Raw genomic sequence first — 27,373 nt, 5'->3', positions numbered from 1 at the left:
AGGTACTAGCTCAACGTCCTCCTCGTGCTTCCATTCTTCTTTAGGAGAGGCCTTCAGACGGATTCCTTCGTCTTGGTTCCGGCTCTTTAATTGCTATTGAGGGATGGCTATTCCCTTTCCCTTCTGGTTTGCTCGACTATCAGGAATGAGATTTGCTTCCTCCCCTACTTGTTCTATTTGGCATACCGATATGAGCTGTGCTTGCTTGCTATTCTTCAGCCCTTGAGTTGAGCATCTTCTCACCATTGCTTGATTGTTGTCGATCTGCCCGACACTCCCCCTAAAGATTGGGTATCGAATTTTCTGGTATGTGGCGAAAGTGATGGTTTGATCTTCCCAATCCATGGTCTGCCTAGGATGCCATTGTAGGAAGAGACCTCGTCGATTATCGTGAATGTCTACATGCTGATCACTGGTGGAGAGTAGATATTGAGCTCATTCTTATAGTGATCGAGGTTGATCCATTGAAGCCAATTAGCAACCTGGCTTGTTGATCTTGGCCTCCATGCCTATTTGCTGGACTACCGAAAGTTGTAGGATATTGGCCGTTTTGTCCTCATCAAAATGAATTCGCTCTATCATGGCTTATGCAATTTGGATTCTTATGACGAGGGCGTCATTGTGCGGCAATCAAGTTCAATTAGGCCCTTCTTCTAGAAGACAATGACAGCTTTTAATTGCTAGCTACATCAGCGATCAGAACAAGTTAGTTTTCTTAAGCCTTGCCTTCACCTCATTTGGTGTGCATCAAGTGAGCTCTTCTTTGTGACTTCTTGATGGCCATGGGTCAACAAAGGGAACTGGCATTATTTTTGTTTTGTTGGTGGATCATTGTCATCATAGAAATCTCACAGCTTTATGTTGTTTGCTTGAGACTTTCTAATGATATTTCTTTGCCTTGTTCATGGTGCTGGAACCAGATAAAAGCGTGATTTCCTCTTGTTTGATGGCAACAAGAACATATGAATGCTCAAAAGCATTCATAACTTCGATGAATATCATCGATGAGCTGTTGATAGGTTAAACACCCAAGCCTTCATTTTCGGTGGACTAAGCATGGAAATTTGCTTTGCGAGTTAAACACGCATGGCTCTATGGTTATTTCACCAAATAATGTTTTGTGGATTTTTCTCACCTAAAAGGGACTAATTATCCATTGTAAATTTATGGGTTTTCCTCCCCATATTGCACCGGAAAAATCATTGTAGGTGCTTCAAATTGCCCCTTGCTCAACTGGTATATAGATTACCTTATTTTCATTTTCAACATTCAAGTAAATGGAGTAATATGAAAATAAATTAAGTAATATAAAAATAAATGAAAGTAAAAGGACAAATACATTTACTTCAGTTTACAATGTAGATAATTAAGGAAGTACCCCCTATTTGGATTGAAATAAAAATACTAGAAAATCAAATTCCCACCAAATCAAAATATAAAAAATCGGTTTTAGTGCAAAATACGATTTAGACTAAAAATGATGGCTCATTAAGTCAATATATACTTCATTCTAAAATCCCATAAAATCAAGTTTTCTTATTTGATGTGTAAGGAATAAAAGCCGCCAAAAATTATCCTGAGAAAATAATTAGTCCGAAAAATTATTTTTCATACTTAGTTAATATTGCACCTTCGCGAAAAAATTTCTGAGTCCGCTAGTGCTCGATGCCCATCTCTAGGGTGGCCCTGAACGCCAGTAAAAGAATGGGACATGCATTAGACATGGCTATTGCTTTGGTGACGAAAAAAAACCATTGCTCCAGAATTTACTTCGTGTCATGTGCCAAATTTTACTATGCACATACACTGTGTCACCCTCACTCATGTACATATAAATTTTTCTGCAGCAAATTAAATTGAAAACATTTTTGGATGACTAATTCGCAAATTAAGAAGCTAGCAGAGTGAGTGAGAAGATGATCACATAAGGGTGCAATATGCATGAACATTGTCGTCACTGAAGAGATGTACAGTTTGATCGGCGACGGTTGAGTATAAAGGGTCTGGGAAGTAGCCATGTACGCTTTCGTTAGAGCCGTGCATGTAGTAGTTATAGGAAGACGAATAGGTGGACTCGTCTAAGTATTGAGATGCATACGGATAGTATTCGGTGTCGTATGGGAAGGGCCAAAACTCCGCTTTCCTTCCTGTTCTTCTTACAACCTTTAACACCTTCCGCTGATCCACATACCCCGTCACCGTTACCTTTTGTTTATCCATGTCTATTTCTAAGCTATCCACACCTGCACTTACGCATGCATGCAATATTATATTCTCATCATTACACATACAGATATGCATGTAAATGACAAGTAATTAACTAAAGAAGAATTATATTATACAGGAGCAGAGCCAGGAATTTGCCAAAGAAATGTAAGTCCTAATTGAATATTGCCAAAGAAAAATCCAAAAATAAAAAGAATAAAAAAGGAAAGGGAGAGATATGAAAGCATCAAACTAATTAAGGAGATGGATGAAACAAAAATGAATTATAAATTCTTGCCCTCTATTTTCGAAATCGCTCTTCGTATCCGTTTTTCGCATCCTTCACAATCCATATGCACCAAAAGTTCCACAATCTATCAGACAAATGAAAGAAACAGAACAACATGAAGACCTAAATCAAATTATATAATTAGACAAGTATTAGAGAACCTACAGATACTGGGTAGCACTTACAGACATGGCATTAGATAGTTGTGTGGACTTGCCATTTCGCCAACCAAACATGATGCTTGGCTTTAGATGCATGCACAATCTGTTGTTTGATTTTATTAGACGTCCCTTCGAGAGATCTTTTCCTCTCATAATATATACCTTCTCAACTGAAAAAGCTACTTTAATGTGATATGTATATATAATTCTTGGCTTGTGGTTCAAGCCTGATATTTGCTTGCTAAAAGTTCCAATACATTTTCTTTTGAAATATTCCGTATACAACATTTCTAAACAATAATATTCATCATCTCTCCCAATCTAGCTACCTCTGGCCAAGGAGATATATCATATCCGATAACTTTCACGGTTTGCATTATCTTTATCACAAAATGCCCAATTTATTTCCAAAATTTATAGTACAGTATTCTAAATTTTTATATTTCTAGCTCGGATTTTGCTCTTGTAACGAAAATATATTGAAAAGTACAAGAGAATATCAAAATGGCCAATATGTCGAAACAATTGTCAATTTTGGAATATATACTCAGATTGGTTCCTTATATATCCTGATTATATATGGATACCTTTTACAAGCTAAATTAGAAGAGAGCATAAACCTTAATTCTTATTTGTTGAAGGATATGTTTTTCCTTTTTTTTTTTGGGAAAATTTGTTTTTCTTTTTGTTCTTGTTAATCAGAGGTACACACCCTTGGCCCACTACTAGCAACATCGATATTGTCCCCAACTTAATAACTGTTTAGTATGTGTGGGGTTTTATACAAAAGGCATCGATGTTATTAGAGCATGTGCAGTGCTAGGCCGTTGCCATGGCACTAGGCCCCAATTCCTCCTCTAGTGCAGAAAGGCTAGCCTGGGCAAGCCCACAGGCAAAAATGGACTGGGCTATTGCCTTCAAGCTGATGACATCAATGCCTAATTTTTTTTTAAAAAAAATATCAATAAAAAATTTAAAAAATTCTGAAATTTTTTTTCTATAAATACCTACTAATATTTTTCACTTTCCGCACCAAATCTTCATTTCCTTCCAATATTTTTCACTTTCCATATCAAATTTTCTACTACAAAATTCCATTGGAAAATTTTAATTTAATAAATATGGACATGTGGCAACCGAAAATTTTATCAAAAATTTAATTTGAAAAATTAATCTAAAAATGTGATTTGAAATTTTAGGTGAGAATTTTATAATAAATAATGACACGTGGCAACCGAAAATATTATTTGAAAAACTATCAAAATTAATAGTAAAGTATAAAAAAATGAGTAATGCTACACTTACCAATTTATACATTATAACCTAGATGAAGTGACAATCACATCAATTAAAAGTGTCAATAAATCATAAAAGTTAAGTAAAGTATACAAAAAAGTAAATTATTAAAAAATGACAATAAAGTAAAGTGAATAGTATTTGTCCTTACTCTTGCCTTGGGGTGGAACCAAAAAAGGCAAGGCTAACACTATTCACATGAATAGTGTCAAACCTTGCCTTGCCTTTTGAGGTGGAGGTGCTCTTAGGAGTGAAGCCATTTATTATATGAGACTTTCTATTCATTTTTTTTTGTATTATATATTTTTCTCTTAAACAACTAGAAGCCCACACTTATGCTCTTTGATTCTGGTCACAATATTAATTTCCAGGAACTGCTTGCATCTTCTAAAGATTATGTTGTGATTTTGTTCAAAAAAGAAAGAATTAATTGTTGCATGCAAGGGAAAGAAAAAAAAAAGAATAAGAAGAGCTAAACCCTAACCCACATTTAGTAAAGAGCATATGCTTTAACAAATGACGCGTACAATTGTCACATTTCAATTTATATATTATATATATCCTTATTCTTTTTCTTAGTTGATAGGTGTGCAAGTTGATTTTTAGGGACCGACGCAGGAACATGAGAGTAAAGGAATGTTTTTTTTTTGGCAGGACAATTTGGCAACTGACTTCTGCCTACGGTATCAGAATTTTAGCTTTCACAACATCTTATTGGCACATTATGTTTCAATGTCATGGATTTCATTTCGATAGCCGATCATTGATTGTAACCCAATAACCTTTCAGATGCTCATTGCTATCAGGTAATGCCCGCCGTGTTCGAATATGTTGTTCTCAAATACACATCTGCGCACTCCGTCTTACCTTTTTATACAAAATATATGACAAATGTTGTATTTTAGGGTCCATTTGGAGGATCTGGCTTCTATGCTTTGATTTTTTCTATTGTAATCTGCTTGACCTGTCCTCTCCATATGCATCTCAATTAAAATTTCATCCAAGATATATAAAATGGACACGTACTTTAAAAATAATATTACCCTAATTGAACTAATTAACAAACATTTAGTCTTTCTTCTTACTATATTTTTTAATTATCTTCAATCTCTCCAGTACAAGTCTTCTTCCATTCAATAAAAAAATTAAAGAACCTTTAATCCCTAGACATAATCTTTTTTTTTGGTTCAAATAAAATGGTCTTTCATTGCAAGGAAACTAATGAGGACAACAGTACATGATAAAATATGAATATGGTTTGAATATTTTGGGTTAGGTTTTACTCTTGTCCATAAGGAGGTATATATAGGAGTTTACATGAGTGCTTTATAAGGAAATAAATACAGTAATCAATTAGGATAGTATCTCCTAATTATACAAAGATTTGTCAACTATATAAAGTAGGAAAGTAAATCCCTTTATTAATCAAGGAAATAAATCTTCTTGATTAATTAAGAGACTCGCATAAACACTCCTTCTCAAATTGGTGCATATATGTCACCAATGTCCAACTTGGTAAGTGAGTTATGAAATACTCTGCCACAAACAACTTTTGTTAAGGTATCTGCCAATTGATCTTTTGATTTTACGAATGGTAGGCAAATGATCTTCTTCTCAATTTTTGCTTTGATAAAATGTCTATCCACCTCAACATGTTTGGTTCGATCATGTTGAACTGGATTATGGGCAATATCGATAGCTGACTCATTGTCACAATGCAACTACATTAGCTTTTCTGGCTTGAAGCCCAATTCTATCAAGAGTCTTTTGATCCACAATATGTGAAGAACCCGCCCTGAATTTCCCCTTGGAATATGTGAAGAACCCTATCCCTATCCGACACTAGATATGTGTCAGCCCAAATTACTAATATACCCTTCTTGCCTTAATTCCAAAACAACTTTAGGGTTTAACTTCTACAGGAAAATCAACATAGCCTCCCTTGAAAAAGGATCTAAACCCAAAAATCTACCTTCACAACAAACACAATTTATTTCCTAAGCATTCAGCAAGCACAAGGTACAAACTACACATCAATTAGGAAAAGTTTCAATAGGCTTCGGGCCCCCCTTTACCAACATAAAAGTCAGCAAAACCCTCTTGACAATTGAGCAAAATAAACAAAGCCTAAACTTGCGGCTGCACCCGGGTTAGCCTAGGTTGCCTACATACCCTTACTGAGGGATCAAGCTACACGTAATTCTTTCTACCATAAATCACAATTAAGATAATACAGAAATCTTTAAGGTGAAAGCAACAATAAAATTATGGAATCATTCTTTACTTAATTTCAACAAGTTACAAACTGAATGTCATGTCCTAAAATTATGTACCTAACTATTCAATCAGTTTATCATTGTACATCTAAACACATGTGTAATAAAACCTTTTACTTGAAAGCCATACTTGCAACTGTCCGCATAGTACATATATCTTGTTATCACCCACCAATAGGTATGTGGGAAATATCATAAATCCGAAGGCAATCGGGGAAGGGGGAAACTAGCCAACCACCTATGTAGACAAGTCGGGTAGGTGGTTGGAGACAGCGGTGGACCCATGAATTTTTCAGCAGAGGTGCAATTTTCAAAAGCTAAGAGCTCCCAAAAAAATAAAATAATAAAAAAAATAAAATAAAAAAGACAACTAAACATCCTTATAATTTAAACAATACTAATGTTATTCACAATAAATTAAAAAAATAACATTACAATTAACCTACAATTGTTGCCGACGAGGTTTCATATCATGAAAACGTTGCATTATATTTATATTACTAATACAAGAAAAAACATATTTCTCAATGTAAACAACCAAGCTATCACTCAACCATTGATTCCCTATTTTGTTACGCAATGGTGTGTTCACAATATTCATAGCTAAAAAAGCTCTCTCAACCGAAGCTGTTGCAACGGGTAAAACTAAAGCCAATGTAAGAAGTACATATACATAGTTGTATATTCTACCCCTTCCTGTATTCACCAATTTTTCTGCCAGATAAGTAATTCCGTTCAATGATGAAAACTTAGTGCTGCTCTGCATATCAATAATGTAAAGCCCAAGTTGATCTTTAAGTTTCATGAGGTCTCGGTCATTAAATTCTTGAGGGTAAAATTGAGCAAAACGAAGTATTTTTTGTCTGTCAAAAGCTGCAAAATTATAAGCCGGACTCAAATGTGCCATACAAAGAAGCAATTCAGTATTTACCTCAATGAAGCAATTATTCAATTCCACTACTTTCTTATCAATGATAGTAAGAAATAGTTCCACACGATAATAATGGCGGTTGGTGATTTTCTGAGTTTTACGTCGTGATCTCCCTTGTGGTACAAATAAATCATCCATGTTTAGAACGTCAATATCATTATTGCCACAAAATATTGATACTTTGCCAAGCAGATCATCAAAGTCATCATCCCTCACGGATTGTAGCTTTTGCTTATATCTTTGGACCAACATCATTGCATTCACAATATCTTGATCTTTCTTTTGTAATGCCTTTGACAAATCATTTGTGATTCCCAATATAAATCTCATCAAATATAGGTGAAACACAAAGTCAAAAGTTTGTATTTCTTTCAATAACCTATTTGTTTCACCTAAATTATCTTGGTTGACATCATCAACAATCCATTCAAGCACCTTCACCACGGGATGAAACATAGTATTAATACTAAGTAAAGTATCATAATGTGAGTTCCAACGTGTATCACAAGGACGTTTGAGAGTAGTCTCTTGATTTAACCCTCGCCCTGTTTCAAGATCATCAATTTCAAGAGCTTTCATAATATCTTTTTGCTGTTGCTCTCTAAGTGCATCACGACGCTTACACGATGCTCCAATAATGTTAACGACACTACTAGCCATTGTGAAGAAAGTAGCAATGTTTTCATTTCCCTTTGCCACGGCTACAAGAGCTAGTTGTAGTTGATGTGCATAACAATGGACATAATATGCTTGAGGATATTATCTCAAAATTTGTGTTTTAAGACCATTGAGCTCACCTCTCATATTACCAGCGCCATCATACCCTTGTCCTCGTAGCCTGGACATGCTCAATTTGTTGAAGAAATCAACTGCTCAATTGCCTCTTTCAATTTGCTACTAGTCGTATCAGAGACATATTGGACACCCACAAACCTTTCAATAACTTACCCTTTTTTGTTCACATAACGCAACACCACCGCCATTTGCTCTTATTGAAACATCACGTGATTCATCTACCTAATATAAAAACAATGCATCGTCTATATCACTAATAATTGCATCAATGGTTTCAGTGACACAAGAATTGACAAGATCTTTTTGAATTTTAGCCGAAGCTCCACATAATTACCCTTATTGCTAGATGTTTTGCTTTCATCATGGCCATGAAAAGGAAGATCTTGTCGCAATAAATATCTAGTGCAATCAAGTGCGACAATTAATAGAATGCGATAATTAATACGAGCTTGGTCTGTCTGCTTGATCACAATGGTTTCAATGTGTTGCTTCTGATTCATTAAATCTATACAATGTTATGTAGCTTTATTGTGAAGACTTCCAACTTGTCCAACATGGTCCCTAAAATTCTCAGGTCCCTTCCTCCAATTTTTAAACCCTTTCTCAGTAAAGACATCGCTTCCAGCCTTTCCTTGTTTATCAAAGTCGCATTTAAAAAGATAACAATGAAGACAAAATGCAACATCTTTCTCTTTACTATACTCCAACCAAACAAATGAATCAAACCATTTCACAAGAAAATGTCGATTACTCTACCGAGTAAGTGTTTGAGGCATGTCGTTTTGGCTTTTAGGCTGACAAGAACCCCTTTGCAGATAGGCTCTTTGGATTTGTTCTCGAAAATTGGGATTATAATAAGTCATTGGAGGTCTAAGTCTATGGTCTGCAGGAAGATTAGCCAATATTTCTTCCAACTTAGTGGCCTCCGATCATTTTGGAGTACTCGAATTATTCAAGGGAGAATGTGAAGTAGGCAGATTGTTTGAAGGTTGATTTGAACTAGCCGGATTATTTGAAGGAGGGTTGGAACTAGCCGGATTATTTGAAGGAGGGTTGGAACTAGACAGATTATTTGAAGGAGGATTTGAACTATCCGGATTATTTGAAAGAGGATTTAAACTCTTTCTTTGAAAGTACCGTTCCATAACTGTACAATTAAAACAAAATAAGGGTTTTAGATCTATTAATATGACTAATTGACTATAATTTATCAATTAAATAAACAAATAAAAATTAATTATACCTCGAATAATGTGTTCCTCCTTGAGTTTGCTATTGATCTTACTAATACAAAGAGAGTTAAATAAGAAAAAAAATTATTAAAAAAAGAATAAACAAAATTGGGGTTTGCTCAAGAAAAAAAAAATGCATTCGACTTACTTTGGATTGGCGTACTCAAGAAGGAAAAAACGCAGGATTCTTGTGATGCACACACACTTTGATGAAATTGGGTGATGTTAAATTGGTCGTTTATAAAGAGAATTCTCAATTATACTTAATTAAGGAATTCCCAAAACCCAATTGAATAAAGAGAACTCCCAATTAAAACCCAATTAAGTAAGGAAATAGAAGCCATTTTGAAAAGCCCACGTGTTACAACTTACAGCAGTTTCTCTTTTTCTCTTTTTTTCTCTTTTTAAAAAAAAAAAAAAACCTTAGCCCAAAACGAGTCGTTTTGGCGAGCTTCATTAAAAAAAAAAAAGCGCACACTAGTGGTTTGTGCATTTCATGGAACACATTATGTGCATCGCTAGTCTGAAGCAGAGGTGGCAACTCCAGCATCTATAATGGCGATTTTTGGCGACTAGAGGTGCAGGCGCACCTCCTTGCACCAACCCTGTGCAGATAACATGAGTAGGGTGGCGAAGAGTTAACTATACAAAACATATGAGTAATGCACTGTTCTCCACATAGGTGTACGCCTAAACATAATCCGTCAATTCATAGATAATCCACCAATTCCCAGTACTACACATGTGGAAAGGTCCACTCCACATGTGTGACACATCCTAGTAGAACTCAGGGAGATAAACTCATCCTAAGAATGCAAATCCTATCACCACAAGGTTTGAGCGTCCCCGATACTAGTGGGGCAATGTCATACATGCATAGACTTTTCTAAAGGCAATTGAGTTGTTCGAACACACCTTTATTTCCCGAAGGCAATTGGGATGTCCAAGGACATCAATATTTTCGAAGGCATCTAGGATGTCCGAAGATATCAATATTCCTTAAGGCAACCATATTTCCGAAGACATCAGTATTTTGGAAGGCAACCATATTTTCAAAGGCAACACAATCCAATTTCAAACCATTTAACACATATATAAAAAATAAACATAAAACCAAACATTTATAATCAACTTAACCTAAATCCGCGCAATAAAACATAAATATATCATGCTTGGAAAATTAAAGCGATAGAATAATAACTCATTAACAGTTAATAAAATATCATGGCACAATACCATTTTAAAACAAACAACCAAATCACAAGCACCTCCTAACCAATTGGTCCCGATTAGGCCCGCTAGGCCCACCATCTAGGTCAGCTAGGCCAATGGGGCCCATGACCTCTAACCTCTAGTCCAAGAGTTCTTATAGGTCCATAACAGTCCTGCAATTGCGTCCGAAAGGTTTTGTTACAATCCGATAGCCAGATCGTCAACGACCACACAATCGGGCAGTAATCAATGGTTAAAATCATGGATTGAGGATTCGAAATGTTCAAGGTCCTATACTGTGGGAGCAAATTTCGTCCCGCTAGAATATTCGTCAAAGATTCCTTCGTCTTCTCCACTTCTCTTTCTCCCTGCAAAACAGATCGGGGTAAAGGACCACACCCGAGGGGTGTTGGCCAAAGGCCCTCCGATGCCTAAGTTAGGTAGGGTATTTCAAGGAAAACCGGGTGGCCGGAGCCGTGTGTGGTGGCGGAGCCTTGTGTCAGAGAGAGAAAGAAAGTGGTGGCTAGGGTTTGTGAGAAATAATTTCTGCAGAGTTTCGGTAGGAATTTAGACGTACCTTCACCTTTGTGCGTAGCCAAGTATTTATAATGGTCTCGAAGATTAGGGTTTCAGAGGAATAATTCCATAGATGGAAAGGAATTATTCCTCCCCTATTTGGAATTGATTTGATTAATTAGGGTAAATCAAATCCCTAATCGTGGTAGGTATCAGATCAGATCCTAATTTAATTAGGTAACTCCTCATTTAATTGGGAATTGGGGTAGGAATCAAATCAATTCCCAACTTAATTAGGTAATTCTCAATTTAATTGGGTAACTCCCAATTAAATTGAGTAACTCCCAATTAGGTTGAGTAATTCCCAATTAGGTCAAATAATCCCCAAATGGAAGGAATTATTTGACCTAGGGTATGATTTAATTCGGTTCCCAAATATACGATCCTAACAATAGGACTAACAACATAACTTGAAACGAAACTGAACTAAAGGTTAGATCACAATAAACCCGAAATTCACATAATAGGTGAAATTTCTATTCACCCATCAAACGGTGGAATCTCACACATCCGACATACCATGGTGCTTGGTATGATGAGCGGATAATTCTAGAGCCAAAATGGGTAGCTGACATATAGTATCTTGCGCCTTCAGCTTGATTTTTCGGCCTCGGACTTGTCCTTGGGCAGGTTTTCATTCACTAGGTAGTCAATAATTAGGTCTTGCCAGCTAGGATCCTCATCAATCGCATCGTCCGGCTGCTCTGCCTCTTCTATGCTAGGTGGTGAAGGTGCTCGACCGGGATGGAGCGTCTAAACCGGGTATCCAAAGGCGATCCTAAGCTTGCCGGTGCATGCGTGCGCGCGTTCTCTGCTCTGGGAACTTGCTGGATGGTGAAGGTGGGAAACGCCTTCAACAACTCTTGGACTTTGTCAAGGTACAAGATTATCCTTGGGTGCTTCGCCATGTATTCTCCTGAGGCTTGACTTGTGATTAGTGGGAATCTGAGTAGATGGCCAACGTTTTGATTGATAGCTCCTTTGCCAAGCGCAAGCTAGCGAGCAATGGCTCGTACTTTGCCTCGTTGTTTGAAGCCGGAAGCCAAGCGTGATAACTTGCTCTAGCAGGTTCCATCTGGGGTGATGATGACGATGCCGCTCGAGCTCCTTTCGGTTCGGCGCTCCGTCTGGCATCGGCACATGTCTGGGTTGGTCGAGTTCGGTAGAGGTCTTATCGCTCTCGAACTTTCCTTTTTGCCGACCGGGTTCTCTTCTTGGTGATGGTGTAGATTCGCAACAAAGTGCTAAGGCTTGAGCTTTTATTGCGATTTTCGCCAGAGGAGGTCGTGGCTTAGCTCTATAGCCCACTTCATTAGTATTGAGAAGCATCAGCTGTGGAGGATTGATCTCAAAGGAAAGTCGGTCATGTGATGACTCGGTGAGCTTAGTAATAAGGTCGCAGACTTTCTCGCAGAAACCACAAGGGCCAAACCGAGCTTCTCCAATTTGGGTAGCGAGTCTCTGCATCGAGGAGAGGTTTTGACATGTAGAATATTGGATGTTGGGCCCCAAGTTCTTCTCGGATGAGAGCTGAGCTGACGGCCGAGTTGGACACTATCAGTACACGAACAAGTCTTCACGAGGCGGCTTTGAGAGCGGGGAGGTGAAGTAAGGTAGGTCTTTAGACTATGGAAAGCTACTTGCACTCCTCAAAGCTTTGTCCTTTCTTCAAAGCTTTGAAGAATGGTCTGCACTTGTATTTCCTTCACTGTGGAAGGGACTTCATCTCGAGAATGGCTTTGATTTGGCGCGGTGTGCCTCGATACCTTGTTGCGTCACTAAGTACCCCAGAACCGCCAGACGATACACCGAACGTGCATTTACTTGGATTCACTTCATGCGATATTGGCGAGCGGTGAGCGCCTCGGTGGGGTTTTGAGGTGGTCTACCCGGGGAGCTTTAACCAAAGATATCGCCCACGTACACCTCCATGGTTCTGCGATCTGCTCCTTGAAAATTTTATTCACGAGCCTTTGGTAGATTGCTCCGGCGTTCTTCACCCAAAAGGCATGACCTTGTAGCAAGAGGTCCCTCTTTCGATGATGAAAGAGGTCTTCGCCTTGTCATCATCGTACATCATAATTTGATTATAGCCGAGTAAGCATCCATGAAGTGATCGGTGGTTGCGGAAGTTGAATCCACGAGCTGGTCGATTCTCGGCAATGGGAAGTTGTCTTTAGGGCATGCTTTGTTGAGGTCGGTGTAATCAACGCATACTCTCCATTTTTCTTTTCTTGTTTCGCCACCAGAACAACGTTGGCCAGCCATTCCGAGTAGGAGACCTCTTCAATGAAACCGGCAGCTAGGAGCTTGTTGATCTCGGCTTCAACGATCGCGACCCGCTCGGAGCAAAGTTGCGTCTCTTCGCACCTCGGGCTTGCTAGCGGGGTAGACATGGAGCCGGTGGCGATGATGTTTGGGTCAATGCCGGCATGTCGATGGTGACCACGCCGAACATGTCTTTGTTGTTCGGAGGAAGATGGTCAGCTCCATCTTCTCGCAGGCTTAGCGCAGCCGATCCGCGCTTTCTTGTCCGGCTGGTGAGGATCGAGGGGTACTAACTCAACGTCTTCCTCGGGCTTCCAACCTTCTTCAAGGGAGCCTTCCGGGCGGATTCCCTCATTTCGATCCTTCTTGTTTGAACTGCGGCGCGAGCGTCGTGCCTCATTCTGCCGGTGATCGGGATCGGGTACTAACTCAACGCGTCTTCCTCAAGCTTCCAACCTTCTTCAAGGGAGCCTTTTGGGCGGATTCCTCGTCTCGATCCTTCTTGTTTGGATTCTCGCACGAGCCGATCTGCGCCTCTTTGTCCGTTGGCGGATCGGTACTAACTCAATGTCATCCTCGGGCTTCCAACCCTTTCATGGAGTCTTCAGGTGGATTTCCTCTCCTTGATCCCTGGTTCCTTAACCGCTATTGTGAGGTATCAACTTCCTTCCCTTCGGGTTTGCTATGCGCTAGGAGCGCTTCGCCTCGTTGGCGCTTGCATTATCGTGTGAACTGCAATTGCTTGCTTTTCTTGAGCCCTTGGGTGCATCTCCTTGCCATGGCTTGGTCGCTGTTGATCGCCTGATCCCGCCCAGGATGGGATAGCGGATCTTCGATGTAGAGCGAGATGTGATGGCCTCGATCTTGCTGATCCACGGTTGGCCCAAGATTCATTGTAGGGGAAACCTCGTCGATGACGATGAAGGTTTGCGGCGGACCACTTGGGGTGAGTGGACATCGGTCGATCGTTCCAACGATGATTGATGTGGCCCCATTGAAGCCGATGAGCGATCTGGCAAGTTTGCTAATCTTGGGCTCGAATCCCATCCGTTGGATAACAGATAGTTGCAGGATGTTGGTTGACCGCTCATCTACATGAACTCGCCGATCACTTGTTCAATTTGGATGCGATGACTAGGGCGTCATTATGTGGCAGGTCAAGCCCGATCAAGTCATTTTTCTGGAAGCCGATGATAGGTGTATCCACAATGGCTGGTACTCCCGTTGTGACTTGGGAGACATAAGTTGCCTGAGCGATCTTTCTCTTGCGCTCCTTGGTGGTCAGCCCGGACTCTTGGGAGTCGGCTAGAATGGTGTTGATTCGAATGACCTTTTGGGGAGGTTCCTTGGCAGCTGATCACGATCCTCGATCTGCCTGGATAGCCTTGTTTGCAACGAACTCTGTGCAATGGCCTTCTCTGACCAGCTCCTCAAGGTGCCTTTTCCAAGCGTTGCAGTTGTTGGTGTAATGACCGTGTTCTCCCCATGGAATGCGCAGTATTTACTGGTGTCTCTTTTAGAGGGGTCTCCCTTCATGGATGGTGGTCTCTTTATCCACGGCTTGTCCTTCACCTGAGCTAGGATCTGGTGGATTGGGATAGCCAACTCAGTGAAGGTCCTGTTTCGAAGCTTCCCTCTTGGGGCGCGATATGCGCTTATCTCGGGCTTTTGCTCGAACTTGTTGCTCTTTGGCTTGCCCGCTTCGTTGGGTGGTCAACACTTGCTAGCTTTCTTTGGGGCGATCGATCATCGTCCCAAAGTGGTAGCGCTCTGCCGTCGCGAACACTTCGCCAAGGTTTGACTTGGAGTTATGGCCAGCTCCCGGTATAGCTCGTGCTCGGTTGGCAAGCCCTTCTTGAAAGCGAGGATGCAACTTGGTCGGTGCATCCTATGATGTTAGCCTTCTCGACCTTAAAGCGTCTCGGGTAGTCTCGTAGAGACTCGTCTGCTTCTTACGCGAGTTGAACGGGTGGTCTGCATGCTTTCGACCGTCTTGTAGGAGGTGTACTCCTTTGTGAAAATGATGGCGAACTCCTTGAAGTTGCCTATTGATGCGGACGGTAGGGTGTGGAACCATCCTGAGCTGCTCCTCGCAGAGTCATCGCGAACACTTTGCACATCGGGCGTCGTCGCCTTGTACAGATCATGGCGCTCTTGAAGTGCCTCAAATGGCTCTCGGTCGAGTCCCCTTGAATGGAGTGATGGATGGCGTTGTAAACCGCTTCGGCGGCGGAGCTCGTTCCACCTCGTCGGTAAAGGGCGAGCAGTCAACTCGATCAATTTCCTTGCATAGGGCCTCCTCCGTGCTTCCTTTGAGTCGAAGACCTCGGAGTTGGTCATTTACTAGCTTCACGACATCCTCTGCTCACAGGGTTGGAGTCTCGGGCCGACGTCTTCGGTGCCTCGAGCGCGACCGCTAACTTCTTCTCCAGCTCCCAAGGGTCGATCCCCTTGGTTGCCCCGCCTGTGGGGTAGGAGAGAAGGTTGAGTTTGGGAGGATCCCTCCACAGCCTTGTCGTCGCATGTTGGACCTCGAAAGGCTGGTAGGCGTCGATCGTCATCCTCTGCTTTCGCAAGGAAGGTCATTCGTGTTGATGTCTTCGGCCTCGAGCGTAATTGGCTGACTTCTTCTCCAGCTCCCAAGGGTCGATCCTTGGTTGCCTGCCCGGTGGGGCAGGAGAGAAGGTTGAGTTTGGGAGGATCCCTCCCGCCTTGTCGCCGCATGTTGGACCTCGGCGGGCTGGTGAGCGTTGATCGTCATCCTCGCTTGCAAAGAAGGTCGTTCGGTCGACGCGTCTTCGTGCCTCGGCGTGATTGGCTAACTTCTTCTCCGGCTCCCAAGGGTCGATCCCTTTGGTTGCCCCCGCCAAAGTGAGGCGGGAGAGAAGGTTGAGTTTGGGAAGATCCTCCACGACTTGTCGCCACGATCGCTCACGAACTCGAGCTCCTTGTGGACCTAAGCGAGCACGAACATTGGATTGTGGACCTAGCCTCTCGAGCACATTGGTCCCGGGTCCTAACCTCGAACGGCTCAGAGTACGGCTCGCGGTGTCTGCGTCTCGTCTGCACGATCTCGCTCTCCCTGCCGGTTTGCCCTCGTCGGCCAGCCTGACCTCTCGAATGCTCGCCAGATGCTCGTGTGCCCTCCTCTCCTCGTCACGGGGTCCAAGGTTGGGGTCTTGATTCAAGTTGATCTGCCTAAGTAGCTGGCCAATCAGGTTGTTTTGATCATCGACCTTTTGTGTGAGTTGATCAACCCGTGAGTTAAGGTCCACCTGATTGCGCGGGTCAAGTAGAGTGGTGTGCATCGGGCCCAGCGGCATGTGGGCTAGGCTCCATTATACGCGTACACAGTGCATATGTCAAGTGTGATTGCAGAGGAGGGAGAGAATGGATCTGCTCCAAGACCGGGACAACGTCAGAGTAGCCGTGGCATGCGGCTAGTCCGGTAGTTAAGTGGTGTGGCTGTTGTGCTCCAACGGCAAGGACAATGAGGCGCAGCGACTCGATGTCGGGCGGCAACTGCAGGTGTGGAGGTCCGGTCATGTGGCGGCTGTTCTGCAATTCCAGCGATTGAAGGCGGTGCAAGGCGTTAAGCCATGATTCATGCGGTTGCATTGAGGTTTCCACCACAAAACCATGAGATGGGCCCATCGTGGTGGCGTTACTCTTCGAACGTCTTGTATCAACCACGGTTGTTTGAAAAAATGTGTGAAAGATGGATTTGGAGCACGCTTTGAATATATCTCGTGCTCTCAATGAAAGCACCAATTTGTGGGAGCAAATTTTGTCCCGCTAGAATATTCGTCAAAGATTCCTTCGTCTTCTCCACTTCTCTTTCTCCCTGCAAAACAGATCGGGGTAAAAGGACCACACCCGGGGGGTGTTGGCCAAAGGCCCTCCGATGCCTAAGTTAGGTAGGGTATTTCAAGGAAAACCGGGTGGCGGAGCCTTGTGTCAGAGAGAGAAAGAAAGTGGTGGCTAGGGTTTGTGAGAAATAATTTCTGCAGAGTTTCAGTAGGAATTTAGACGTACCTTCACCTTTGTACGTAGCCAAGTATTTATAATGGTCTCGAAGATTAGGGTTTCAGAGGAATAATTCCATAGATGGAAAGGAATTATTCCTCCCCTATTTGGAATTGATTTGATTAATTAGGTACACTACTACAAAAAGTGAAAAAGGCGACAGAAAAACACGACGGTCTAAGTGAAAACCGTCGTTGTTTTTAAAAGACGACGGTTTTATAAAACCGCCGTGTAATAACACATTAGACAACTAAAAATGGAGTTTCAAATGGCTGTTCATAAAACACGACGTACTTAATTTAAAAACCGGCGTCTTATTGAAATAGGATTTTCAAGAGGTAAAATCGAAGCCAACAAATAACGGTGGAAGTTATGAACCGACCAACGTAGAAAGTAAAGACGACGGTTTCAAAAAAGCCGTCGTTTTACCCGAAATTAACACGACCAAGTTTTCGATAAGGCGTCGATAATTACAAATAAATCCACGGTAAAATACAAAATACCGCCGTATTAAATTAATGTACAACTACGGCAAAGGTAAATATAACGACGTCTTTCTCGTATTTCTACGATTTACATCTTTAAATCTTACCAAGTTGGGGTTTTCATATAACGACGTATTATAGAATTTAACGTCGATTTGTCCACTTTATACGCTCATACATTATATTTAAACCGTCATCTGAATAAGAATTGTTTTTAACAATTTATTTCTTGATTTTGTTATCCTCGCTCGGTAGATCTACTTAACGACAAGAATTGAAATAACCACGACGGTTTATATAGAAAACCCCGACATAATCAGATTATTCTGAGATCACAAGGGTTAGGAAATCTTACAAGATGGAACTCTGTTGCTCATCATAATCTTACCAGAAGACAATATTTTAGAGGTTAATGATGTATGTGTATTTGTGTCTTTGAGATACACAAACGCACATACACATTAACATCCAAAAAATTGCATCTGAAATTTGACGACGGCAGCCTCACATTTGCAATCGAGAGACAATTTTTTGGAAGTGAATGATGCGTGTGCGTTTGTGTATCTACACAAACGCACACACACATTCACATCCAAACAATTGCCTCCTAAAACTTCACGACGGCAGCCACAGATTTGCAATCACGAGACAATTTATTGAAAATTGGTGATTTGCAATCGATTTGCAATCAGCCACATGATAACCAACATTCAAACAATTGCCTCCCAAGAGATGAGGTGAGCAGAGAAAGGGCAAGAAGAAGTTGAAACCCTAATCGAATACTAAAACCGAAAGAACCCGTGGAAAAAAACCCTATTTATAATTAAAACCAAATCCACGTCGGTTATATTACACATAACGACGTTTAACAAAAATAATCCTCGTCGGTAATAAATACATTACGTGCGTTTTCTTCTTACTTAAGACGACAAGAAACAACGACGGTATAACAAAAGCAAATCGTTGTTTTATATTTTTATTTGATTTAAATCAGTCTACCTAGAAAAGAAACTTTATAAATTCTAGAACATTAATTTCCTTGGGAAAAAACTATATGTATAAGGCAATCTTTGCTTTTGAAAAATAAACTATAAGAAAAGGAGAAAAAATTATATTTATAATAAAAATAAAATCCACGTCGGTTATATTACACATAACGACGTGTAAAAACGAATCCACGTCGTGAAAAAATAATACGTCGTTTTAGTTTAGTGTTATCCACGTCGGTATATTACAATAAAACGACGTATATTATAAAAATAAACGTCGTAAATTTAAAACAACCGTCGTGTTAAATATTTCTACCATGACGCGAGATATTGAGTTATCGACTTTTATTTAGAAGTTTACTACGGTGGTACCTACAACACTACTGTCGTATTATGTACCACGTCATAAGTTCAAATTAACGTCGTAGTTTGTCTATTAATACGTCGTCGTTATATGTAAACCGCCGTCTTATTACTATGAAACGGTTTGTATACATATACAACTTTTCGTCTACCGACTTACACATGCTTTGTTTCAAACCGAGAAAAATTTCAATCTCCTAGAGAAAACTTTTCGCCTTTTTCCTTGTCGAGCACTTTGTCAGAGTATCTCATCGTCTTCCTCTTGTCTTCGTCGTCGCCTCTGAACTTAAACACCAAAATCCGAGAGAAAGCTTTCATTGCACGCAAAAGGTAAGCTTTCATTTCTCACTATTTTTGTTGCTATTTTGCATGCTCATACTGTTTTTGTTTTGAAAATCTTTTTACCTTTTTTCTGGCGAAAATCATTTTTATTCTTTCAAGTTTGATAAAATACACAGAAAGAGAGGGAAAGTTTCAACTTTGAACACAACTAATTCAACTAAATAAGGCACGACGGTAGCTTTGTATTTACGTGGTTAAATATGTAGACCACGACGGTTCGTCATCGTCCTAGCGTCATCTTAAAATTGATCTAAGTTGTTTTTAAAATGACGGTCAAATTTTATTTGCTTGTTTAGTTGCAGGTTTGATTTCTCACGAACCATGGTTTCGTTTTTCCTAATTTGATAAAATACTGAGAGAAAGAAAGTAGGGTTTGGTATCTTATATAGACGAGCGGTATCTTATTATTGACGCCGTGTGAATGTTCATACCACGACGTTGTTTTAAGATACCGTCGTCTATAAAAAGATGCCAAAGCTTTTTCTTTGTATTTTATCAAATTAGGAAAAAAAAAACCATGTTTCGTAGAAATTAAACCTGCAATCAAACATTCACAGAGAAAGAAAAATGTTTTTGGTTTCTTATAAATACGACGGTAGCTTATTATTCACGTCGTGTGAATATCCATAACACGACGGTATATTAATATTTACGTCGTGTTAATATGAATATCACGACGTCAGTAAATATCGCCGTAATAAGTTCTTATTACGTCTTATTTAATATTGTTTCGTCGTTGTTTAAACATTTATATTGTTTCTTCTTTAAACATTTATTACGTCTCGATGTTATGTTATTACGTCGTGTAAAATCTTATCATACGTCGTAGTTTATAAATAACCGTCGCTTGTGTTCTAATTTTTCCCAAATATTTTCACTTGCAGTTTGTTTATTCTGAACCATGGTTTCTCAAGACCAAAGTAAGTACTCGGCTCCAAAAAATGGAGGTAAGGAGCTTGAATGGTAACTCCTCAAGACAAGCCCTTGAAGAAGATGAAGTTTGTTTCATCTCTGAGACAGAACCAAGCAGCCCGACAACAATTTATGAGGATTCAAAGTCAGGTCGAGGTATGAGCACAATGCCTTGTGTTGTGAAGAGAAAATTGCAGAAAATCAAGCCAGTTGTTGAGTACAATAAAAGGGGGAAAGGATGTGGCCCTGCACATACTGAGATGCAGTCCTACATTGGTGTGTTGGCACGCTCCAGTCCCACTTGTGGACAAGAAATGGGCTGAAATCCCCAATGATATAAAGGAGCAGATTTGGGAAGCCGTTGACATGGCTTTTGTGGTAGGTCAAGGGGCAAGACCTGGTGTTATCTTCACTGCCAAGAAATGGAAGGATTTCAAGTCTACTGACGAGGCATTATATCCTTCCATACATCAAGGAGAGGAAGAAATTAAGCCAACCCCCTGAAGTATATAAATTCATAGAGAAAGCAGAATGGGATGCCTTTGTAGCTTCAAGGTTATCCAAAGAATTTGAGTCTGTGCATTCTCAACATTCACAGATTAGGGAGAAACTTGAGTACAATCATCGATTGTCTCGAAAAGGATATGCTGGTTTGGAGGATCAATTGGAGGAAACCATGCCTAGGGTAGAAATTGATCGATCTACCTTATGGAAGAAAGCTAGACAGGACAAACATGGTAACATCCCAGATCCAAAGGTGGCAGAGAAAGCAAAATTAATTGTAAGCCTACACACTCTGTTTTAAAATTTTATTAAACTGTGTATATATAATTCTTATTACGTCTTATGTTATATTTTTTCGTCGTGTCAATGATTTTACTACGTCGAAATATTTTAAAAAACGTCGTGAAAGATCTAAAATGGAATCACAACTCGTTTTCTGTAATTATAGATAAGACGTCGGTGGTTAATTTTTTCGTCGTTTTAATGTTATTACTACGTCGAAATGTTTTCAAAAAGGTCGTGAAAGATCTAAATCTGGAATCACAACTCTGTTTTCTGTAATTACAAGCAAAAAGACGCGTCGGTGGTTTATTTATTGCGTCGTTTTAAACATCTAACCACGTCGGTTTTAATTAACGTCGTTATAAATATATTATAACGTCGATTTCTATTTTGGTGCGTCGTGTGAAATTATATATCGTCGTTTGTTTATAAATAATCGTCGTGTGTTTTCTTGTGCTGACTTTTTTGTATGTCTTTGTTTTAGGATGAATTGCAAAAACAAGTGGTGAAGGCACCTGAGTGTAATCGCAGAATGATGTCTTGACCTTGGCTTTGGGTCCCGAGCATCCAGGGAGAGTAAGAGGGGTAGGTGCTGGGATTTCCCCTAGGCAATTCTTCAATTTACCTAGACCACGAGGGTAAAGTTTGCTGATCAATTGAAGGAAAGTGTAAGACTTGTCCTTCAAGAGGAGACTAAGAAGATGGAAGCTAGAACCAAACAATTAGTAGAGGTGAGAGGGAACATTTACTAAGTCACTTTCCCACCTCATCCCCAATTTTGATCCAAGCATGCTTAAACCGAAAACTAGCCCTCTCAAAACCAAGGTCTACAAAGTCCCATAAATCCAATGTCCGATAAAGCAAGTGCGGGGCTGAAGGGAGATCCCAACATTTAGAGGATGATATCTTGCCAAAAATGGGGAACAAGCAGGAAGAAGCGGTAACATAACCGAACTTTGACTTCTCTGTTTTTTTACATTAGACGTCGTTATTATGAATAAACCCGTCGTTTTAAAACATACCACGCGATTTTATAAATAACCCGTCGTGTTTATTTAAATATCACGTCGTATTTAGTTTACTTGTTTTACACGCCACTAGGACGTCGTACTTTGTGGTTTTTAGACGGCGGTTTTAGTCCTTAACGACGTAATATACAATTACCACGACGCTTATTATTTACCATCGTTTAATAATTTTAAGACGTCCATAATTCTTACATACCGTCTTAGGTGATGCCTTACCACGACATTTTAGTTTAATTTTTTTACTCTCTGTACAATCTGTCTTACATATATATTTCTTTATTATTTAAAACAGAAATCTGGGGCTTTAGATAATCAAGATGAAGAGAAGAAAGGAGAAAACAAAGATGAAGGGAAGAAGGAAGAAAAAAAAGAGAAAAAAGATGAAGGCCAAAAGGAAGACACAAATGATGAAGAGAAGAAAGAAGAAAAACAAGAAGAAGAAAAGCATGACGAGGAGGTATATTCTCATAACTTTGCCTTTTTAATTTGTTTTTCACATTTCAGACGTCGATATTTTTCTTTAAACCGTCGTTTGTTTTCACATTAGACGTCGGAATTTATTTTCTACGACGTCGGTAGTTATCTAAAACGACGGTATTTAATTATCGTCGTTTAAATTATAATAAGACGACGTTTTTTAATTTAAACCGTCGTTTTTAATGAATTACCACGTCATTTTATTTTGCTTTATTTCTTTAAACAGGGTAATGAAGTAGTTGATTATTCGAATGTGGAGGTGCCATCTTCCTTACAGTCCCTTTGTCGTTATGTGGAAACGACACTAAAGCCTCAGGAGAAGATCATGACCTTCAACATTGAGAAGGAGGTGTTTGGTGCGGATCAAGTACCTTCGTCTTGCATGAAGATATTACACAGTTTGAGCATGGAAGAAATTGGGGCTCTGTGGTTGCAGTATATATGAGGTTTGTCCTAATCAAATATCAAACATTATATCATAAGACGTCGGTTGTTTAATTATTACGTCGTTTTAAACCACTAACCACGTCGTTCTTTTTACCGTCGTGATAAATTAGTTATCACGTCTGTTTCTATTTCAGTCGTGTGAAATTGTATAATACGTCGTTTGTGTATAAATAACCGTCGTTTGTTTTATATATTTAGGTGCTTATATGATGTTTTGAGAGAAGCAAATATGTGCGGCATGGTTGGCTTTATCGACCCTGCTCAGAGTTAGTGCCAACGTGGGTCACTAAGCGAGATCACAATTGTAGCGATCGACTTCAAAAAGCAGATGGTGAACAGATTTTCATGATGCCTTACAATCAGAGGTTAGTCTCCTTAAAAGGATTTTGTTTGTATGATTTTCACTAATTGACCACTTATAAAATGTTTAACTAATTACGTATGCGTTTGAAACATCTAACCACGTCGGTTATTTATTTATTGAGTCGTTTGAAACAACTAACCACGCCGGTAGTTAATTATCGTGATAAATTTATAATGACGTCGATGATTAAGTTATTACGTCGTGTGAAACTATATAATACGTCGGTTTTTATAAATAAACGCGTCGTTTTCCCTCAGTCTTGACTTTTTATATTAACCGCCGTTTTTATTTTATTTTTGTGCAGCCGTCATTGGGTCTTGCTGATTGTGAGGGCAAAGAGGGAAACCGTCTATTTTCTGGATCCTCTGCCTGGAAATCGTGTGGTTGATGAGGAGGGCAAAAACATCGTGAACGTTGCTTTAAAAATTTATAATTCCCACATAGGCGACCAGGCCGTAAAGCACCAATCTGGAAAACTCGCCAGCACACCAAAGCAACCCAGCAGTGTCGAATGCGGGTATTATGTGATCCGCTTCATGAGGGACATCATCATGGATCCTTCCTTGGAGTTTGAGAAGAAGGTAAGAATAAAATTTTCAGAAACATTTTTTGTGGTTTTTTGTATTATCAACGACGGTCATTTAAAATTACCGTCGTTGAATCGATATACTCGTCGGTTATGAAAAAACGTTAAATCGTGTCTGAATTTCTTTTTATTTTGTAAAGCTTAATAATCATTGTTTATGGATTGCAGTTTGCCAAGGGAAAAGATCAAGCGCCATACCCCAAGCGACCATTGATGAAGTCAGGAAAGAATGGGCAGAGTTTGTTTGCCTTCATATGGATTAGAGGATTTTTGGAACACTTGATATTTTTATATGTACTAATTTTGTCTATAATATATAATGTACAAATTTTGTCTATAATATACATCCTTTTTTTCCCTGAAAATTTGTTGAGGTTTTCATAATATAAAAGAAAAAACAAATTGCGTAACCGGACGTGTAATAACTTTCCAACTACATAATTATGTAAAAAACCGACGTAAAATGATATTTAGACGTGATGGGACGTACATAAGACGTCGTTTTGATGACAATTTCGCCATGGTTTAGCTTTTAAACGACGTGCTTTTGAACAAGTAAGTCGTTTATTAGGGTTTAGGTTAATACCTTATAACGTGGTGATTAGGTCGTTGAATATGTATTTTACGTCGATGGTGAAACATCCACCATGGTTTCTCTTTTAAAGCGGCGTCCTTTTAACATGTGAGTCGTTTATTATTATTTACAACGTCGTGGTTTGTTGTTGATATAAGAATATTTTATTATTTTTAATTTAAAATTTTAAAAATAAATTTAAAATAAATTCAAAAAATTCAACTTCAACTCCTATGAAGTCATTGATATATTTTCTTCCCCCTAAAACCCAAAAAATGCAGTTTGTGTAATAAAAGATTAAAATGTCAACCTAAATAAAATTGTTTTGATGAGTCATAGCATCACTTACATAGTTTGATGGTTTAGGGTTTAGGGTTTGAGGATTAGGTTGTTATTTATTAGGGTTTATGGTTAAAGTATAATTTTTGGGGTTTAGGGTTTATGTTTGTTATTTATTAGGATGTAAAACCATAAACAATTTTATAAAATTAAATTTTACAAATATATAATTTAGGTTTTAAAGTTTAGGGTATTACTTTTAACGACGGTGATTGAGTCGTGGAATATTGAGTTTACGTCGTATGGTGAAAAATCCGACGTCGTTTCTCTTTTAAACGACGTTTTGTTTACACGTGAGTCGTTTATTATTGTTTACAACGTCGGTAGTTAATTAACCCCGCCGTGGTTTGTTGTTGACATAAGAATATTTTATTATTTTTAATTCAAAATTTTAAAAATAAATTTAAAATAAATTCAAAAATTCAACTTCAACCCTATGAAGTCATTGATATATTTTCTTCCCCCTAAAACCCAAAAAAATGCAGTTTGTGTAATAAAAGATTAAAATGTCCAACCTAAATAAAATTGTTTTGATGAGTCATAGCATCACTTACATAGTTTGATGGTTTAGGGTTTAGGTTTGGGGATTAGGGTTGTTATTTATTAGGGTTTATGGTTAAAGTATAATTTTTGGGGTTTAGGTTTATGTTTGTTATTTCTTAGGATGTAAAACCATAAACAATTTTATAAAATTAAATTTTACAAATATATAATTTAGGGTTTTAAAGTTTAGGTATTACTTTTAATGACGGTGATTGAGTCGTGGAATATTGAGTTTACGCTGTATGGTGAAAATCCGACGCCGTTTCTCTTTAAACGACGTTTTGTTTACACGTGAGTCGTTTATTATTGTTTACAACGCCGGTAGTTAATTAACCTCACTGTGGTTTGTTGTTGACATAAGAATATTTTATTATTTTAATTCAAAATTTTAAAATAAATTTAAAATAAATTCAAAATTTAACTTCAACTCCTATGAAGTCATTGATATATTTTTTCCCCCTAAAACCCAAAAAATGCAGTTTGTGTAATAAAAGATTAAAATGTCCAACCTAAATAAAATTATTTTGATGAGTCATAGCATCACTTACATAGTTTGATGGTTTAGGGTTTAGGGTTTGGGGATTAAGGTTGTTATTTATTAGGGTTTATGGTTAAAGTATAATTTTTGGGGTTTAGGTTTATGTTTGTTATTTATTAGGATGTAAAACCATAAACAATTTTATAAAATTAAATTTTACAAATATATAATTTAGGGTTTTAAAGTTTAGGGTATTACTTTTAACGACGGTGATTGAGTCGTGGAATATTGAGTTTACGTCGTATGGTGAAAAATCCGACGTCGTTTCTCTTTAACGACGTTTTGTTTACACGTGAGTCGTTTATTATTGTTTACTACGTCGGTAGTTAATTAACCCCGCCGTGGTTTTTCATAGTTTTAACGCATTTTTGATTTTGCGTGGTACATAGTTTTACCACGACGTCCTTAATGTAATAAGCGTCATGTTTAATGTTAAAATTTTAACGACGCGTGTTTTTTCGGTCGATGTTTTAAAAAGCGCGCTTTCTTAAAATATTCGCGGGACCTAAAATTTTCAGATTTGGCTCTTATTTTTATACTTCTAACCCAACCCTAAAATTGTCGATTTCGCGCAACATAACATTTCGCTCTCTCACTTCATCTCAAATTCAAAGTTGGGCCAGGCTGTGTCAAATTCAATTTGGTCATAATCTGTGAGCTCTGCCAACTGTAAGTACAAACCCTCTCTTCCCCTTGTAAATTCATTGAATGATATATTACGTTGTTTTGTTAAAGGGTTTTAGGTATATGTTTTTGCGATCGTTAATAATGTTGTTGGAGGTATGGGTTCATGGATTTTCTGTTTAATGTTTTCTTGATCACTCTCTGTTATGTTGAATTGGGAATGGATTTCATTTTGTCGGATCTTTTAATCACTCTCTGTTATGTTGAATTGGGAATGGATTTATTGTTTTCATGCTTAGTATATGTTGGTTTCACGTATATGTTGGTTTCTTGCTTGGTTTCATGTCTATGTTGTGTTCTTAATAGGGTTTTGGGATCTTGAAAATAAACTGGATATCGACGCGTTTTCAGGCATACGACGACGGTTTTTACTTTAAACCGTCGTTTTTTATCTATACACGACGGTGTTATGTAACTACCGTCGTGGTTATAATTAGACGACGTAAAATCCGTCGTCTATATATGTCAAATACGTCTGCTTTTGTTTAAAAACCGCTCGTCTATGTTGTATATTACTTGCTATTAGACTTTATATAATCTGCTATAGTGATGGTCATTGCTTTCCTTTTCACTTTATTATATATAATAGGGTATAGTGTCGGAGATGGATAAGTCATGGATGCACTTGGATAGAAGATCGAAGGCATAT

The 27,373-nt window shown here is 38.9% G+C and overlaps 2 protein-coding genes across 2 annotated transcripts; both read right to left on the bottom strand.

Annotated features, from left to right (window-relative positions):
- Nucleotides 1-1,729: 1,729 nt before the first annotated feature.
- On the bottom strand, nt 1,730-2,895 carry LOC103339141 (heavy metal-associated isoprenylated plant protein 45). The gene is made up of 3 exons (XM_008242428.3): nt 2,680-2,895; nt 2,504-2,579; nt 1,730-2,243 (listed from the first exon to the last, which is right to left on the bottom strand). Exons 1-3 carry the CDS (start codon nt 2,806-2,808, stop codon nt 1,921-1,923), a joined length of 528 nt encoding a protein of 175 aa, XP_008240650.3. The 5' UTR covers nt 2,809-2,895; the 3' UTR covers nt 1,730-1,920.
- A 3,774-nt stretch (nt 2,896-6,669) lies between these two features.
- On the bottom strand, nt 6,670-13,369 carry LOC148914984 (uncharacterized). Its single transcript, XM_089043362.1, has 3 exons — nt 13,191-13,369; nt 8,820-8,876; nt 6,670-7,888 (listed from the first exon to the last, which is right to left on the bottom strand). The coding sequence occupies exons 1-3, from the start codon at nt 13,367-13,369 to the stop codon at nt 6,670-6,672; spliced, it is 1,455 nt and encodes a 484-aa protein (XP_088899488.1).
- Nucleotides 13,370-27,373: the final 14,004 nt, after the last annotated feature.

This window comes from Prunus mume, linkage group LG8, assembly GCF_029339155.1.
Source record: "Prunus mume cultivar Tortuosa linkage group LG8, ASM2933915v1, whole genome shotgun sequence".
NCBI classification, from domain to species: Eukaryota; Viridiplantae; Streptophyta; class Magnoliopsida; order Rosales; family Rosaceae; genus Prunus; species Prunus mume.
The sequence above is the reverse complement of the archived record's forward strand: the minus strand, read 5'-3'. Positions and strand labels throughout refer to the sequence as shown.

Bases quoted from the DNA above. Each gene is read 5' to 3' on its own strand.
- LOC148914984 (XM_089043362.1), bottom strand. From the start codon at position 13,369: ATGTCTACCCCGCTAGCAAGCCCGAGGTGCGAAGAGACGCAACTTTGC. The intron at 8,877-13,190 runs GTATGCGTTGAT...AAATGATCGGAG, and splicing joins CAAGAAAAGAAAAATGGAGA to GCCACTAAGTTGGAAGAAAT. The intron at 7,889-8,819 runs CCAATGACTTAT...TGTCCATTGTTA, and splicing joins CAGACCATAGACTTAGACCT to TGCACATCAACTACAACTAG.
- LOC103339141 (XM_008242428.3), bottom strand. From the start codon at position 2,808: ATGAGAGGAAAAGATCTCTCGAAGGGACGTCTAATAAAATCAAACAAC. The intron at 2,580-2,679 runs GTAAGTGCTACC...TTTGTCTGATAG, and splicing joins AACTATCTAATGCCATGTCT to ATTGTGGAACTTTTGGTGCA. The intron at 2,244-2,503 runs GCAAGAATTTAT...GCGTAAGTGCAG, and splicing joins AGCGATTTCGAAAATAGAGG to GTGTGGATAGCTTAGAAATA.